This window comes from Cetorhinus maximus, chromosome 2, assembly GCF_964194155.1.
Source record: "Cetorhinus maximus chromosome 2, sCetMax3.hap1.1, whole genome shotgun sequence".
Classification (NCBI taxonomy): Eukaryota; Metazoa; Chordata; class Chondrichthyes; order Lamniformes; family Cetorhinidae; genus Cetorhinus; species Cetorhinus maximus.
In genome coordinates this window covers 48,232,801-48,250,930 of record NC_135880.1, presented here as the reverse complement: position 1 = coordinate 48,250,930, position 18,130 = coordinate 48,232,801, and the positions used below count along the sequence as shown (strand labels likewise).

At 45.1% G+C, this 18,130-nt stretch overlaps 1 protein-coding gene across 10 annotated transcripts in view; it reads right to left on the bottom strand.

The window, feature by feature from the left end:
- LOC144694155 (single-stranded DNA-binding protein 2) overlaps positions 1-18,130 on the bottom strand; it is a 587,421-nt gene that overhangs the window by 416,943 nt on the left and 152,348 nt on the right. For all 10 annotated transcript variants that reach the window (XM_078564501.1, XM_078564508.1, XM_078564524.1 and 7 more), the window contains exons 2-3: positions 5,690-5,762; positions 4,639-4,700 (exon numbers count right to left, since the gene is read on the bottom strand). In XM_078564501.1, coding sequence (XP_078420627.1) covers positions 4,639-4,700; positions 5,690-5,762 — 135 coding nt within the window. The remainder of the gene's footprint in view (positions 1-4,638; positions 4,701-5,689; positions 5,763-18,130) is intronic.

The window sequence follows — 18,130 nt, the reverse complement described above, 5'->3', positions numbered from 1 at the left end:
TTCATGTCCTTGGTATTTCGTCAATGAGTTAGCTCAAATTGTGAATTAGTTACTCCTCAAATTAGAAAGCACTCCCCTCTATTTTTAAATCTTCTTTCATATACGCTAAGGAGTACAAGTAAACATTAACTCCTACTGTCAGACAAACAAAAAAAAACAAAGAGGCAGGGGCGGAAAAGAATCTGCCTGTGTTGCCTTGTAAACTATACTTCTCACTGTGAGTGCAATCAGTTACAACAGAACAACCACATTCAGTGACCTCCAACTATGGCACACAATTGATTAAATCCAATCTCTGTTTGTGCTGGATACATCAGAATCCAGAGTATACTGATGAGAGGGGAGGGGAGGAATGATAATGATTTATATGATTTCCAACTAACGGTTAGGAAGCAAGCAGTCAGTTTCTGACAGTCTAGTGGATATGTTTTCCTGGTTTCAAACCGTCACCCTCCAAAAAAAAACTTAATTACATTTCGCTCCTGTAAACTTTTATAGTTGTTAACCATTATTATATCTAAAAGGTTACATATTTTCACTAATACTTTTGCCTAAATATGATACTGACAGTCAATACTATTTAAATAAATGATGCAGCCATTTATATCAAAACTTATATTTTAGGAATGCTATTGTACTGAATAACAAGAGAGATGTCAGTGATGGGAATTCTATTTTACACATTTGTCATCCACCATGTGCAGCAGGCACTCCAAAGCCAAGTACTACTGCAGAATAAATCTTTCTATTTCAACTTACATTATTCTCAGCTTCAGGAGACCATCCAATTTCCATCAGTACATTTTACCATTTGTACCCCAACCATCCTTGTGGCCCAAATGAGTTTGCCAAATGTGACCAAAGTGCACCAAACCGCGAACAGCAACTGCTCACATATATTTCATTTGGAATCCTTGATGCCAACACACAGTGACAAGCCTTTCATTCCATCAGAAATGATCAGATCCTAAACCAGGTCCCAAAGGTGAAATGATCTGATTTTAACTATATTGCTATACAAATAAAGCTTGCATTTTTTTAAAAATTAATTCACGGGATATGGGCTTCGCTGGCTGGGCCAACATTTATTGCCCATCCCTATTTACCCTTAAGAAGCTGCTATCTTGAACCGCTACAGTCCATGTGGTGTAGGTACACCCACAGTACTGTTAGGAAGAGAGTAGCAGGGTTTTCACCCAGCAACAGTGAACGAATGGTGATATATTTCCAAGTCAGGATGGTGAGTGACTTGGAGGGAAACTTCCAGGTGGTGGTGTTCCCAACTATCTACTGCCCTTGTCCTTCTAGGTGGTAGTGGTCGTGGGTTTGGAAGATGCTGTCTAAGGGGCCTTGGTGAATTTCTGCAGTGCATCTTGTAGATGGTACACACTGCTGCTACTGTGTGTCGGTGGTGGAGGGGGTGAATGTTTGTGGATGTGGTGCCAATCAAGCAGGCTGCTTTGTCCTGAATGGTGTCCAACTTCTTCAGTGTTGTAGGAGCCAAACTCATCCAGGCAAATGGGGAGTATTCCATCACACTCCTGACCTGTGCCTTGTAGATGGTGGACAGGCTTTGGGGAGTCAGGAGGAGAGTTACTCATTGCACAATTCCTAGCCTCTGACCTGCTCTTGTAGCCACAGCATTTATATGGCTAGTCCAGTTCAGTTTCTGCTCAATGGTAACCCCCAGGATGTTGATAATGGGGGATTCATGATGGTAATGCCATTGAACATCCAGGGGCGATGGTTGGATTATCTCTTGTTGGAGATGGTCATTGCCTGACACTTGTATGGCGCGAATGTTACTTGCCACTTGTCAGCCCAAGCCTGAATATTGTCCAGGTCTTGCTGCATTTGGACATGGACTGCTTCAGTGTCTGAAGAGTTGGGAATGGTGCTGAACCTTGTGCAATCATCAGCGAACATCCCCACTTCTGGCCTTATGATGGAAAGAAGGTCATTGATGAAATAGCTGAAGATGGTTGGGCCTAGGACACTACCCTGAGGAACTCCTGCAGTGATGTCTTGGAGCTGAGAATACTGACCTCCAACAACCATAACCATCTTCCTTTGTGCTATGAATGACGCCAACCAGCGGAGAGTTTTCCCCCAATTCCCATTGACTCCAGTTGTGCTAGGGCTCCTTGATGCCACACTCGGTCAAATGCTGCCTTGACGTCAAGGGCAGTTACTCTCACCTCACCTCGGGAGTTCAGCTCTTTTGTCCATGTTTGAACCAAGGCTGTAACGAGGTCAGGAGCTGAGTGGCCCTGGCGGAACCCAAACTGGGCATCAGTGAGCAGGTTATTGCTAAGCAAGTGCCACTTGATAGCAATTTTGATAACCCCTTCCATTACTTTACTGATGATGGAGAGTAGACTGATGCGGTGGTAATTGGCCGGGTTGGATTTGTCCTGCATTTTGTGTACAGGACATACCTGGGCAATTTTCCACGTGGCCGGTAGATGCCATTGTTGTAGCTGTACTGGAACAGCTTGGCTAGGGCCGCAGCAAGTACTGGAGCACAAGTCTTCAGTGCTAATGCCAGAATGTCGTCAGGGCCCATAGCCTTTGCAGTATCCAGTTGCTTCAGCTGTTTCTTGATATTATGTGGAGTGAATCGAATTGGTTGAAGACTGGCATCTGAGATGCTGGGGACCTCCGGAGGATCATCCACTCGGCACTTCTGGCTGAAGATTGTTGCGAATGCTTCAGCCTTATCATTTGCACTGATGTGCTGGGCTCCTCCATCATTCAAGATGGCGATATTTGTGGAATCACCTCCTCCAATGAGTTGTTTAATTGTCCACCAACATTCACGATGTGGCAGGACTGCAGAGCTTAGATCTGATCCGTTGGTTGCGGGATCGCTTAGCTCTGTCTATCACTTGCTGCTTATGCTGTTTGGCATCCAAGTAGTCCTGTGTTATAGCTTCAGCAGGTTGACACCTCATTTTTAGGTACACCTGGTGCTGCTCCTGGCATGCCATCCTGCACTCTTCATTGAACCAGGGTTGGTCCCCTGGCTTGATGGTAATGATAGCGTGGGAGATATGCCGGGCCATGAGGTTACAGGTTGTGATCGAGTACAATTCTGCTGCTGCTGATGGCCCGCAGCACCTCATGGATGCCCAGTCTTGAGTTGCTAGATCTGTTCGAAATTTATCCCATTTAGCACGGTGATAGTGCCACACAACACGATGGAGGGTATCCTCAATGTGAAGGTGGAATTTCGTCTCCACAATGACTGTGCCATTGTCATTCCTACCAATGCTGTCATGGACAGATGATTCTGTGGCAGGCAGGTTGGTAAGGCTGAGGTCAAGTATGTTTTTCCCTCTTGTTGGTTCCCTCACCACCTGCCGCAGACCCAGTCTAGCAGCTATGTCATTTAGGACTCGGCCAGCTCGGTCAGTAGTGGTGCTACCGAGCCACTCTTGGTGATGGACAATGAAGTCCCTCACCCAGAGAACATTCCGTGCCCTTGCCACCCTCAGTGCTTCCTCCAAGTGATGTTCAACATGGAGGAGCACTGATTCATCAGCTGAGGGAGAGCGGTACGTGGTAATCAGCAGGAGGTTTCCTTGCCCATGTTTGACCTGATGCCACAAGACTTCATGGGGTCTGGAGTCGATGTTGAGGACTCCCAGGGCAACTCCTGACTGTATACCACTGTGCGCCACCTCTGCTGGGTCTGTCCTGCTAGTGGGACAGGATATACCCAGGGATGGTGATGGTGGAGTCTGGGACATTATCTGTAAGACATGATTCCGTGAGGATGACTATGTCAGGCAGTTGCTTGACTAGCCTGTGAGACAGCTCTCCCAATTTTGGCACGAACTGAAATGTCAAATGTGTCTTTTTTTTATCCATTAAAAGTCATGACCCTTTCATTTCAGTCTCATGTTCTGTTGTCTGTCTTTGCTTCAAGATGGTAATAATTGTTTGTGCATTTAAAACTGGGTTTTAATTTTTAAATAAACATTAGAACATTAATTTCTAAAACGATCAATAAAAATTAAAAACTTGTGTACAAATCAACTGAATTATGCATTTAAACACCTCTGAAATAAAATCCGAATTGTACAATTGAAAAAGCTCTTTCTTGCAGGCTGCTCAGTGTAAATATCTGTCTGATATACACCATTATCAAAACAAGTATGTTGCCAACATATGCAAACAACTCAGTTGACAATGCATGCATACATTGTATCAAGAATCCGCACATCAAAGTGGAATTTGTACATTTGTATCATGTATTTAAAGCATGAAAACAGATGGGCATTTTTAATATCAAAGCAAAATACTTTGGATGCTGGAAATCTGAATTATAAGCAGAAAATGCTAGAAATACTCAGCAAGTCTGGCAGCATCTGAAGAAGAGTCATATTCAACTCAAAACATTAACTCTACTTCCCTCTTCACAGGCGTTGCCAGGCCTGCTGAATATTTCCAGCACCTTCTGTTTTTACTTCGGGTATTTTCAACACAGCAATAAGACATTCGGCACATGAAGTTAATTATTGAATAATCACAATGTATGCTAAAATCATTTAATAATATCCAGCTCTATAAATGATATCAAAGTCCTGGAAGGAACGTATGAGATATATTTATTTATTATTAAAATAAACTTACCACCACCATGAATGTAAGAATCCTGGTGGTTCTCCTAATGTAATGTTTTTCTCCCATCGTATCTAAAAGATAAATTGAGATCACACCATTGTATCTACAGATGTACACCATGTTTACAACAACAACTTTGTATAGCGCTTTTAACGTAATAAACATCCCAAGGCACTTCACAGGACCATTGGAAGCAAAGTTTGACACCGAGCCACACAGGGAGATATTCGGTCAGATGATTAAAAGCTTGGTCAAAAAGGTAAGTTTTAATGAATGTCTTAAAGGACAAAAGCAGAGTAGAGAGGCAGAGAGGTATACAGAGGGAATCCCAGAGCACTGGGCCAAGGCAACTGAAAGCACAGCCACTAATGGTGGAGCGATTTTAATTTTGAATGCACAAGAGGCCAGAATTAGAGATAATTAGAAACTAACAAAAAAATTATTAATATAATATCCAAAATATATCCACCCACCCTACAGTCACTAACTTAAAAATGTGATTTTATACCACACTGACATGTTGGATGTGAATCCAGGTTTGTTGTAAATTTATGGTCTTTCTTCATCATAATATACCATGTAACCAGTACACATTTGTGTACTTCAATTTAAGTCAGAATTTAAACATACATCTCCTGAAATTTAAAATTGGCTCTAAAAAGCAACTGGATGCAAATTCAAGTCCCCTCTTTCAGATTACCCTGTGTATATAACAGCACAGTTGCCAGTTTGTAACAGCATAGCATGGTGTGAGGTCTCTGCATTGATTTAGGGAGAAAGTTCCATGTGAAGTAATCAAAACTGAATCGTATCTGAACATAGGATATTAGGAATGTTGCAAATGTCTGCCTAAACCCACAAGGGTTTACAATTATTCTAACTTATTTTCACAGCTATAAATAACATGCATACTATGTTATTTAAAATGTATGCAAAGTGGAAATCCTATTTAAGGCATATTTGAACCAGTTTATTGCACAAGGCAGAATCTGCAAGTCCACAGACTGAAAATTCATAACAAACAGAACCAAAAATACGTTAAGCTTAAAGGAAGGCTCACCTCTGATAAAAATGTTTGTGCTGATTTTTGTGCTCCTACATGGAGTAGATATTCATATACATACAGTGCTAACCTGAAATGTAAACACAAATGGTTTCAGTGTTTTACCAATTTTGAATAAATAAAAGTTTCAACTTAAAACTATTCACAACCATATATGGCATGTTTCAGCCATCTCAGCCATGGTATTATATTAATGTACCAACATTAAAAAAATTAAGACATTTTAAAGTTTTTTTTTAACAAAATTTAACGGCAGTCAGCAGAAAAACATTGATCGTGTTAATGCCAAGGTTTTATAAAATTCTGATGCCTTGAGTATAGTAATCCTTCTGAGTTAATGGATACAATTTTCACCAAAACTGAATAGAAATTATAATTTTTATGTTAAATCCCAATATTTGTTTTCAATTTTGATGCAATTAGTGTCCATGTGCAACAAGTTAATTTACAAATTGAATAAAAAGTTAAGGGAGAGCTATCAGGAAATTATAGCACTTGAAACCATCACCAAGAAAACATTCTAAAAAAGAAAAGCCAAGCATTCCCCACCTGAAGTGTTGTAAACTGGACTTATCCACAACATAGCAGATTGCATTCAGAAAGTGCCAGTTTTTACTGATGGTGCATTATCATTGAAACAGAAACTTACTGAAAATGCGATAGACGCCTGTCAATTTTATTTGGTGATGGTGCCCTGTAATATGAAATTTTCAATCTAAGGCTATTTTCTTTAAAAAACAGCACGTTTTTATACCATGTATTTACTGCATGTAATGCTCCCGTTCTGTGATAAGAGCGAACAAGAATGCCACTGTTAGGTCACTAAACTCTGGCACATGTGTAATAACTTTAGAAGAAGGCCTTCTCTATCTGATCCTCATTTCCAGCAAAACAATAAAGACCATGTTAGATGATTTGACTTAATCTCAGACGCCGATCGATCAAACTTATTCTACAATGTCGATTTCATTGTGGACTGTTTCAGCAAACAAACAAATTCCAAAACCAAGTTATTCCACCAAGAGCCAGGAACGTACTGGATGATGGTATGGAAAGCAAAACACAAACAAACAAACACACATACACTATCCTCATCTTTTTGGGTCTCCCTTTACCAAACCCCTTGTTGCACTTCAACTATGGCATCAGGTAGACATTCCATTTTCAGACCCTGGCTAATTTCAATATATGAACACACGAATTAGGAGCAGGAGTAGGCCACTCAGCCCCTCGAGCCTACTCCACCATTCAAAAAGATCACAGCTGATCTGATTGCAACCTCAACTCCACATTCCCACCTACCCTTGCTTCTCAAGAATCTATTTATCTCTGCCTTAAAAATATTCAAAAACTCTGCTTCCACCACCGTTAGAGTTGGAGAGTTCCAAAAACTCATGGCCTTCTGATCTCATCTCCGTCTTAAATGGACAACCCCTTACTTTTAAAACAGTGACCCCTAGTTCTAGATTATCCCACAAGAGGCAACATCCTTTCCACATCCACCCTGTCAAGACCCCTCAGAATCAGAGTCTAGTCTAAATTATCAATTCTTTGCATTCAGAGAAGTAGTTCTTGATATCAGTCCTAAATATACTTTAAAAATTTGATTCTGCATTCCCTAGCTCTACTCCACAATTAATTTAATGTAATATTCCAGGCTACCTTTTTCTATATAATTAGCAACTTCAGGAACATTGGACACAGGGGCAGGAGCAGGCCATTGGCCCTTCGAGCCCACTCCGCCATTCGATAATATCATGGCTGATCTGACTGTGGTCTCAACTCCACTCCCCTGTCTGCCCCCCATAACCCTCGACTCCCTTGTCTATCAAAAATCTATCTAACACAGCTTAGAATAAATACAATGACTCAGCCTCTACTGCTTTCTGAGGAAGAGAATCCCACAGGCTGATGACCCGCAGAGGAAGAATTTTTTCTCATCTCCATTTTAAAGGGACACCTCATATTTTTAAACTGCTCCCCGAGTTCTAGACTTTCCTGCAAAAGAGGGGACATTCATCCTCTCAAGTCCCCTCAGGATCTTATATGTTTCAATAAGATCACCTCTCATTCTTCTAAACTCCAACAGGTGTAGACCCAACCGGTTCAACCTTTCTTCATAAGATCAGCCCTTCATCCCAGGAATGAGTCATGTGAACCTTTTCTGAACTGCTTCTAACACAATTATATCTTTTTTCAAAAAAGGAGACTAAAACTGTACTTTAAGTCTCACCAAGGCCATTTACAACTGCAGTAAAACTTCCCTACATTTATATTCCATTTCCTTTGCAATAAACACTAACATTCAATTTGCCTTCCTAATCACTTGCTGTACCCGCATACTAACTTTTTGTTGTTCACGATCCCTCCCTGCCACCAAGTTCCGCAATCTCTCTCAACATTTAAATAACATAACGCTTTTCTATTCTTCTTGCCAAAGTGGACAAGTTCACATTTTCCCACATTATACTCCATCTGCCAAGATTTGGCCGACTCACTTATATCACTTTGTAGACTCTTTACCTCCTCTTAGCAACTTACTTTCCTACCTATCTTGGTGTTATCGGCAATTTAGCTACCAAATATTCGGTCTCATCATGGGACAAATGGCCTCCTGTGTTGTATGGTTCTATGATTCTCTGATTGATATTGCACACCTTTTTTTATTCATTCATGGCATGTGGGCTACGTTGGCTAGGCCAGAATTTCTTGCCCATCCCTAGTTGCCCATGAGAAGGTGGTGGTGAGCTGCCTTCTTGAATGGCTGCAGTCCATGTGGTGTAGGTACACCCACAGTGCAGTTAGGAAGGGAGTTCAGGATTTTCACCCAGCGATAGTGAAGGGACGGCGATATATTTCCAAGTCAGGATGGTGAGTGACTTGGAGGGGAACTTCCAGGTGATGGTTTTCCCATCTATCTGATGCCCTTGTCCTTCTGGATGGTAGTGGTCTTGGGTTTCGAAGGTGCTGTCTAAGGAGCCTTGGTGAATTTCTGCAGTGCATCTTGTAGCTGCTACTACTGTGCGTCGGTGGTGGAGGGAGTGAATGTTTGTGTCAATCAAGTGAACTGCTTTGTCCCGGATAATGTTAAATTTCTTGAGTGTTGTGGGAGCTGCACTCATCCAGGCAAGTGGGCAGTATTCCATCACACTCCTGACTTGTGCCTTGTAGATGGTGGACAAACTTTGTAGAGTCAGGAGGTGAGTTACTTGTCGCAGGTTTCCTAGCCTCTGACTTGCTGTTCAGTTTCTGGTCAATGGTAACCCCCAGGATAGCGGGGGATTCAGTGATGGTAATGCCATTGAACGTCATGGGGCGATGGTTAGATTCTCTCTTGTTGAAGATAGTCATTGCCTGGCACTTGTGTGGTGCGAATGTTACTTGCCACTTGTCAGTCCAAGCCTGGATATTGGCCAGGTCTTGCTGCATTTGGACATGGACTGCTTCAGTACCTGAGGAGTCACGAATGGTGCTGAACATCATGCAATCATCAGTGAACATCCCCACTTCTGGCCTTATGTTGGAAGGAAGGTCATTGATGAAGCAGCTGAAGATGGTTGGGCCAAGGACACTATCCTGAGGAACTCCTGCAGTGATTTCCTACAGCTGAGTTGACTGATCTCCAACAACCACAACCATCTTCCTTTGTGCTAGGTATGACTCCAACCAGTGGAGAGCTTCCCCCCTGATTCACATTGACTCCAGTTTTGCTAGGGCTCCCTGATGCCACACTCTGTCAAATGCTACCTTGATGTCAAGGGCAGTCACTCTCACCTCACCTCGGGAGTTCAGCTCTTTTGTCCATGTTTGAACCAAGGCTATAACGAGGCTGGGAGCTGAGTGGCCCTGGCGGAACCCAAACTGAGTGTCCGTGAACAAGTTATTGCTAAACAAGTGCAGCTTGACAGCACTGTTGATGACCCAGTCCATTACTTTACTGATGATCGAGAGTAGGCTTATGGGGTAGTAATTGGCCAGGTTGGATTTGTCCTGCTTTTTTTTTTGTGTACAGGACATATCTGGGCAATTTTCCACATAGCTGGGTAAATGCCAGTGTTGTAGCCATACTGGAATAATTTGGCTAGGGGCAGGGCAAGTTCTGGAGCACAAGTCTTCAGTACTATTGCCGGAATATTGTCAGGCCCCATAGCCTTGGCAGTGTCCAGTGCCTTCAGCCATTCCTTGATATCATGTGGAGTGAATCAAATTGGTTGAAGACTGGCATCTGTCTTGCTGGGGGCCTCCAGAGGAGGCCGAGATGGATCAACCACTCGGCACTTCTGGCTAAAGATTGTTGTAAATGCTTCAGCCTTGTCTTTTGTAGTGATATGCTGGGCTCCCCCATCAGTGAGGATGGGGACATTTATGGAGCCTCCTCCAGTGAGCTGTTTAATTGTCTACCACCATACACGACTAGATGTGTCAGGACTGCAGAGCTTAGATCTGATCCGCTGGTTGTGGGATGGCTTAGCTCTGTCTATCACTTGTTGCTTATGCTGTTGGGCACGCAAGTAGTCCTGCATTGTAGCTTCACCAGGTTGATACCTCATTTTTAGATATGCTGCTCCTGGCATACCATCCTGCACTCTTCATTGAAACAGGATTGGTCCCCTGGCTTGATGGTAATGGTAGAACGGGGGATATGCCAGGCCATGAGGTTACAGGTTGTGATCGAGTACAATTCTGCTGCTGCTGATCACCCACAGTGCCTCATGGATGCCCAGTCTTGAGTTGCTAGATCTGTTCGAAATTTATCCCATTTAGCACGGTGATAGTGCCACACAACACGATGGAGGGTATCCTCAATGTGAAGGTGGAATTTCGTCTCCACAATGACTGTGCCATGGTCATTCCTACCAATACTGTCATGGACAGATGATTCTGTGGCAGGCAGGTTGGTAAGGCTGAGGTCAAGTATGGTTTTCCCTCTTGTTGGTTCCCTCACCACCTGCCGCAGACCCAGTCTAGCAACTATGTCATTTAGGACTCGGCCAGCTCGGTCAGTAGTGGTGCTACCGAGCCACTCTTGGGTGATAGACATTGAAATCCCCCACCCAGAGTACATTCTGTGCCCTTACCACCCCCAATGCTTCTTCCAAGTGATGCTTGACATGGAGGATTCATCAGCTGAGGGAGGATGGTATGTGGTAATAAAGATATTTCCTTGCCCATGTTTGACCTGATGCCATGAGACTTCATGGGGTCCAGAGTCACTGTTGAGGACTCCCAGGGCAACTCCCTCCTGACCGTATACCACGGTGCCGCTACCTCTGCTGGGTATGTCCTGTCCCACCGACAGGGATGGTGATGGTGGTGTCTGGGACATTATCTGTAAGGTATGATTCCATGAGGAGGACTCGCTGAGGCTATTGCTTGACTTTGTGACTAGCCCCCAGATGTTAGTAAAAGAGGACTTTGCAGGGCCATTGTCATTTCCGATGCCTAGGTCGATGCCAGGTGGTGCATCCGGTTTCAGTCTTTTTTTGAATCAACCATTCTCTGGTCACATGTAGGCCAGGCCAGGTAAGGACGACAGATTACCCTCCCTAAAGGGCAGTAGTGAACCAGTTGGGTTTTCACAGCAATCATTAGACTTTTAATTTCAGATTTTTATTTAATCCAAATTCCACCATCTGATGAACACTGGTTCCCGGAGCATTACTCTGGGTCATTGTATTACTAGTCCAGCAACAATATCACCACACCATCGCCTCCCCATGATCAGTTTTATTCCTGATAATCAATTTCATTAAGTTACATGAAATGCACAACTAACGGGTCTATAGTTTCTATTTGCTTCATCACCCTTTTTGAATACGAGATCTACATGACCCAGTTTTTATCTGCAACAACAGATATCTTCAACATCAAATAACTCCCTCACATTGAATATCAGTGCCTCACAAATCTCCTCACTCGTCTCTCTCAGCCCTTTGGGATGAATGCCATCTAACCCAGGGACTGATTTTTTTAAGAGCTTTTAACTCTTTTCACAGCTTTCATCTTATTACTAGGTTTAAGTTATTAATTTTACTTGAGATATTTTTGATGAAGGCAGGATGCTTATGACTTCCCCTGTGATTATTTGGACGAAATAGTCATTCAGAGTATGCACTATGTTTTGCTTGTTCTCTGTTTCCAGGCCCTTTTCACTTTTTATGATTTTAATCTCTTCACTGACTGCTCCATTGCTGTTATGGTATTGAAATATTTTTTGTATTGTTATTGCTCAGTTTTGGCAGCTATGTCTTTTTGCAAATCTCTGTTGAATGATTGAGGGTCACATTTCTTTAGACTGAGCATGTTCCTTTTGGGAATGAATTTATCCTGCATGCTCAGCATTTTACCTTTAAAGGTATTTTATGTATCTTATAATGAAGTGTTCTAATCCAGTCATGCTCCATAACACGGTTAATATTTTTCTCAAAAGTATTTTCTGAACTCCACAGAGTTGTTTCCACAGGTTTTAGTACAAACAGGGTGGAATTGTACAAAGTTTACAATTTATACAAAGCCGTCTCCATTTCACATCAATTTAGGCACAAGGACAAGAGTAATGCACGAATATAAATGAGTACAGCATAGTAAGTAGCAGAATTCTGGATGAGTTAAGAGTTTGTGTAACACCTGCTTGCAAGGCCACAGAGAACACATTGAAACAGTTGATCATAGTGATAATAAACGTGCAGACTAAAATTTTAGTTCAGCTGAAGGTGAAGTTGGGTCACTTATAGGTAATCATTCAGAGATGAAAAATGGTAGTTTAATGATGAACTGAACCTTGGGATTTAGGTCCCTGAGTGAGCAGCATATTGAGGCTACACACCATTAATTTCATCCTGAGTGATTAAACAGAAACAGGGGTGGATCAAAGTGTTCAGTCGAAAATTTCTGCCAAGAATCAAACATGGCTTCAGTCTTGCTTATGGTTCAGGGAACCTCAAACATAATATTGAGGTTCAAATTACCTAAATAATCTTGAATAATATCCCCCCCCACCCCACCTCCCTGATTTCTCTTCTCCAGAGTAAACAATCCCAGACTTCTGAATTTCTGCTCATAGCTTCGATGTTGAGAACTCAGTGTTGGTAGCATTATCCTGCACTGCCTCCAATGCCTGAATGTCTTTTTATGGTTCTGTAAAGAGAACTATACACTCTAGAAATTGAAAACATAATAAGAGTAGTCAGCAGGGATTTCTAAAGGGAAGATCATGCTTGGACAACCTTCCTGATTTCTTTGAAGAAGTAACCAAAATAGTAGATGAGGATAATGCAGCTGGAGTAATATATTTGGATTTTCAACAGACTTTCCATAACAGCATGATTCATGACTAATGTCAGAATCAGAAAAGAGGTAGAAGACTGGATAGCAAGCTAACTACAAAACAGAAAACAGAGGGCAGGATTTTCAAAGGCCAATGAGGGTGGGACTGTAGTCTGACGGGCCCAAACTTGACACTGCTGGCTGGCATGCTGGTTTTTAAAAAATCATTCACGGGATGTAGGCTTCACTGGCTGGGCCAGTAGTTATTGCCCATCCCTAGTTGCCCTTGAGAAGGTGGTGGTGAGCTGCCTTCTTGAACCGCTGCAGTCCATGTGGTGTAAGTACATCCACAGTGCAGTTTGGAAGGGAGTTCCAGGATTTTGACCCAGCGACAGTGAAGGAACAGCGATATATTTCCAATTCAGGTTGGTGAATGGCTTGGAGGGAAAATTCCAGGTGGTGCTGTTCCCATCTATCTGCTGCCCTTGTCTTTCTAGATGGTAGTGGTTGTGGGTTTGGAAGGTGCTGTCGAAGGAGCCTTGGTGAATTCCTGCAGTGCATCTTTTAGATGGCACACACTGCTGCTACTGTGTGTCAGTGGTGAAGGGAGTGAATGTTTATGGATATGGTGCTAATCAAGCGAGTTGCTTTGTCCTGGACGCTGTCAAACTTCTTGAGTGTTGTGGAAGCTGCACTCATCCAGGCAAGTGGGGAGTATTCCATCGCATTCCTGATTTGTGCCTCGTAGATGATGAACAGTCTTTGGGGAGTTAGGAGGTGGGTTACTCGTCGCACGATTCCTAGCCTCTGACCTACTCTTGTAGCCACAGTATTTATATGGCAAGTCCAGTTCAGTTTCTGGTCAATGGTAAACCCCATGATGTTGATAATGGGGGATTCAGTGATGGTAATGCCATTGAATATTAAGGGGTGAAGAGACTTGTATGTTAGTTTTTTGGGATTCATGCATGAGGGCTCTCAAATCCCTCTGTGCTGCAGCTTTCTGCAATCTTTCCCCATTTAAATAATATTCAGCTCCTCTATTCTTCCTGCCAAAGTGCATAACCTCACATTTTCCCACATTATATTCCATCTGCCAAGTTATTGCCCACACACTTAACCTCTCTATATTCCTCTGTAGACTCTGTGTCATCCTCACCACTTGCCTTCCCACTTATGTTTGTGTCAACCGCAAACAAGGCGATAGTACATTCACTTCCCTCATCTAAGTCATTAACATATATTGTAAATAATTGTGGTTCCAGCACTGACCCCTGTCGCACTCCACTAGTTACAGGTTGCCATCCTGAAAATGCCCCCCTTATCCCAACTCTCTGTCTCCTATCCTCTATCCATGCTAATATACTATCCCCAGCATCATGGGCTCTTATCTTATTAAGGAGCCTTATGTGTGGTATCTTATTGAACGCCTTTTGGAAATCCAAATATATTACATCTACTGGTTCCCCTTTATCTATCCTGCTTTTACCTCCTCAAAGAATTCCAATAAATTTGTCAGGCATGATTTCCCCTTCATGAAGCCATGCTGACTCTACTTGATTATATTATGCATTTATAAATGCTCTGCTCTTACATACTTTATAGTAAACTCTAACATTTTCCCAATGACAGATGTTAAGCTAACTGGCCTACACTTAGCTGTTTTTTGCCCCCCTACCTATTTGAATAAGGGTGTTACACTGGCAGTTTTCCAAGCTTCTGGGACTTTTCCAGAGTCTAAGAATTGTTGGAAGATTACTACCAGTGCATCCACTACTGTGTAGCTACTTCCTTCAATATCCTAGGAGTAACCTATCAGGTCCAGGGGACTTATCGGCCTTTAGCCCCATTAGTTTCCCTAGTACTTTCTCTCTAGTGACAGTTATTGGGCAGAATTTTCTGCCTGTCGGGCGGGTGTAGCGGGAGCGGACCTGATCGCTGCCCATGATCAGGTCCGCGGCACCATTTTACACGGGCACGCCAATTAAGGCCGGCCCAGCATGAATCGTGGCTCCCGAGGACAGCAGGAGTGGGCGGGGCAGTGCAATGACCTGGGGTCCAATGGCGACCCAGTGGCCAGTTTTAAAAAGCTACTGCAGCCTTTCAAAGGCTGCGAATCACGGCCAGTGGAAGTGCTCCCCAGAGCGCTGCTGGTGAGCAGGCCAGGCAGGAGGGTAGGGCAGAGATGCACTGTGCCCCTCATTTTTTGGATGATTGCCTTGCTGCCCTCCTCAAGGAGGTGGCAGCACGGCGGGAGGTCCTCGTACCCCCCCCCACATGACCAAACGTGCCTGGGAGGAGGTGGCGGAGGTCATGAGCTCCATCGCCATGGTGCAACACACCTGGATCTAGTGCCACAAGTGCTTCCATGACCTCTTGCGGTCAGGAAGGGTGAGTACCATGTTGACATTGGCCACTTAACCCAACAGGTAGACTTTTCCCCCCTGGCAGCCTCACCCCCAAGCCTGATTGTAGTGACGGGATTGAATCATTGACGGCATGTGTCCTTCGTTGGGTGGGTCAGCAGATATTGCCCATGCCTAGGTCACCCTGAGAGGGTGGTGAAGAGATGGCTTCTGCACCCGCAGCAGCATGTGGTACGCTGAGCCCCACATTACTGTTTTGGGGGCAACCTGGAGGATCTGCGCTGAGCGGAGAGCTGGAACTCCAGGACATGTCAAAGTCAGGGTGATGACATGCTGGGAGGGGAGCTTCAAGGTGGCGTGGCACTGATTGATCTGCTGTCCTCTGTGCTCCATGTGCTTGCGCCTCCTTGCTATGGAAGGTTAGACCGTGTGGTGCCAAATGTGATGTAGGCAGCATTTGGCCAAGGGGGTGGGGGGGAGGGGGGGACAGGCCTAGCATCTTTGTGTGAGTGTTTGGCAGCAGCGGGGTGAGGAGGCACTGGAGCCCCACAATGTCCCACTCTGGTTGGGGTGGGCCAGCTGCAAAGAGAATCCAGGTACAAGTAGCACTAACCAATGCTCCTCTCTCCTTTTCAGAAGAATGAACATAATGCTGCTGAGCAGATGAGGACTGGTGGAGGGCCGACCCAGATGGCGATGCTTACCCAGTTCGAGCAGGAAGCCCGAGATCTGGAGAGGCGCCATGCGCCCAGGTCCACTGGTGTCGGTGAGGCTGGGGTGCCACGGGCAGGTATGTTTGCCCAGCAGTGAGTTCACCATTGTTCTCCGAACAGCCATGGCAGTGCTGAATGCTCAGTGATTGAAATTTGCAACATGGCTTGACCGCTGCTTATGGAAGGGTGAGCACATAATGATCCGGGAGACAGGGATGCACATTGACACTGTCCACGTTAACTAATCAAATGGCTTTGTTCTTCCTTTCAGCATCTGCGGAGCAGGGCCGGGAGGAGGAGCAGCAGGGGCCTGAAGTCTCGGATTCACCAGTGTCACACCATCTCTGCCAGGCAGGCACCAGCGCAGATACTAGCACCTCAGTGGGAATTAGATCATCGGCTAGTATCCCGGGGCACAATGGTGAGGGCACTTCACAATCGCTGGAGGAGCTGGCGGAGACAGAGAGTGCCCATTGCGCCAGCAGTTAGAGGACTGCAGGGGACCAGGCACATGCTCAGTCGGTGCCTGATGATGTGCCTCTGGTGTCGCCCGCGAAGCAGCAAACGCAGGAAATGTGACCGCATGTGGGGAGCATCCGGAGGAGATACATGAGGCTATGCTTGGCTTGGTCTCTGTGGAGGAGGAGTCTACGCAGACTATCACTGATGCAATGAGCCTCATGGCTGAGGACCATGCCTCCTCCATGGAGAGAGTGGCGACTCTCGTGGAGAAGGTCCTCTAGGAGACCAATCAGGGCTTCCTGGGGATGTGCTCGGACCAGCAAGCCCTCACATCAGCATTGACCTCAGCTGGTCAGTGCCAGTGTGGGAGATGGTCTGTGCACCAAGTTTCCCAGCCCAGTGCCCATCCATCCACGGTGAGCAGGGAAGTCCAAACCGACCTACGTCTGTGCAGGAGCTGCCTGTCGTCTCTGCGGGCTCCTCTCAGGGCGCTCCGGATGAGGGCGGCAGCTCCTCCGCCCCTCTGCCAGCGACCATTGCATCCGATGAGGCTGCGACAACTGGGGAGATGCCAGCTGTGGAAGTGGCAGCACCCTCCAGGCATGGCCAGCGCAGGCTCCAAGGGCCAGAGGACGGCTGCAAACGTCATCGAGGCCAATAGGACAGCAGAGTGAGCAGGCTGTCTCAGATCCCACTCCCAGCGAGGGGGCAGCACCAAGGTGTAGCATCCGAAAGCGTAAACATAAGGCACCTTAGGCACACCATGGGTTTATCACTGGTGCTTTTGTGTTGGCCTGCAATGAGGTGTTTATGAGTTGGCGTGATGTTTAACACCTTTGTCATTTTGTTTTCTTATTGTTATACCATTAAATTCAGACATGTCACCAAGGCTGAGGGTGCCTCTTTTCTTCTGCAGGTGGATGGTTACCAATAATGTTATGAGTGTTTTGTGGGAAATTCAGCTTTATTGACAAGGCCCTTAGTTAATGTTCCTATCAAGGCTGATTTAGCAGCCAGGAATCAAGTATGAAGCCTGCAGCCCAGGCTTGTGCTGGAGGTCCATATGTGGTGTGCTAGCTGAAGGTTCACTGGATTAAAGCCTCCCGGGTGTCCCTGCCTCCCTGGAGTATGCACGGGTCAGCGTCTACCCCCTCAGCATTTCCCTGTGCGTGCTCATCCTCGGCCTCACTGCTGGACTCATCGTGTGCAGCCACAGCCACTACGTCCAGATTTTCTTCGCCCACAGCATCCCCCCTTTCCAGCGCAAGATCGTGGAGAGCGCAGCATGCAACCACTATCAGCGACACACAATCTGGGGGTACTGGAGTGCGCCCCCTGAATGGTGCAGGCATCAGAAGCGCATTTTGAGAAGACCGATGGCGCTCTCCACCAAAGCCCTTGTGGAGGCGTGGCACCTATTATACCACTGCTCAGCTTCTGTTCTTCGATGGTGGAGAGGCGTCATGAGCCACCTTCTAAGGGGATAGCCCTTGTCACCCAGCAGCCATCCATCCAGCCGGGCTGGAGCATTGAAGAGCCCCGGTACCTGGGAGTGTCTGAGGTTGTAGGCGTCATGGGAACTGCCTGGGTGCCTTGCACAGACTTGTAGAATCAGCATCCTGTGATCACAC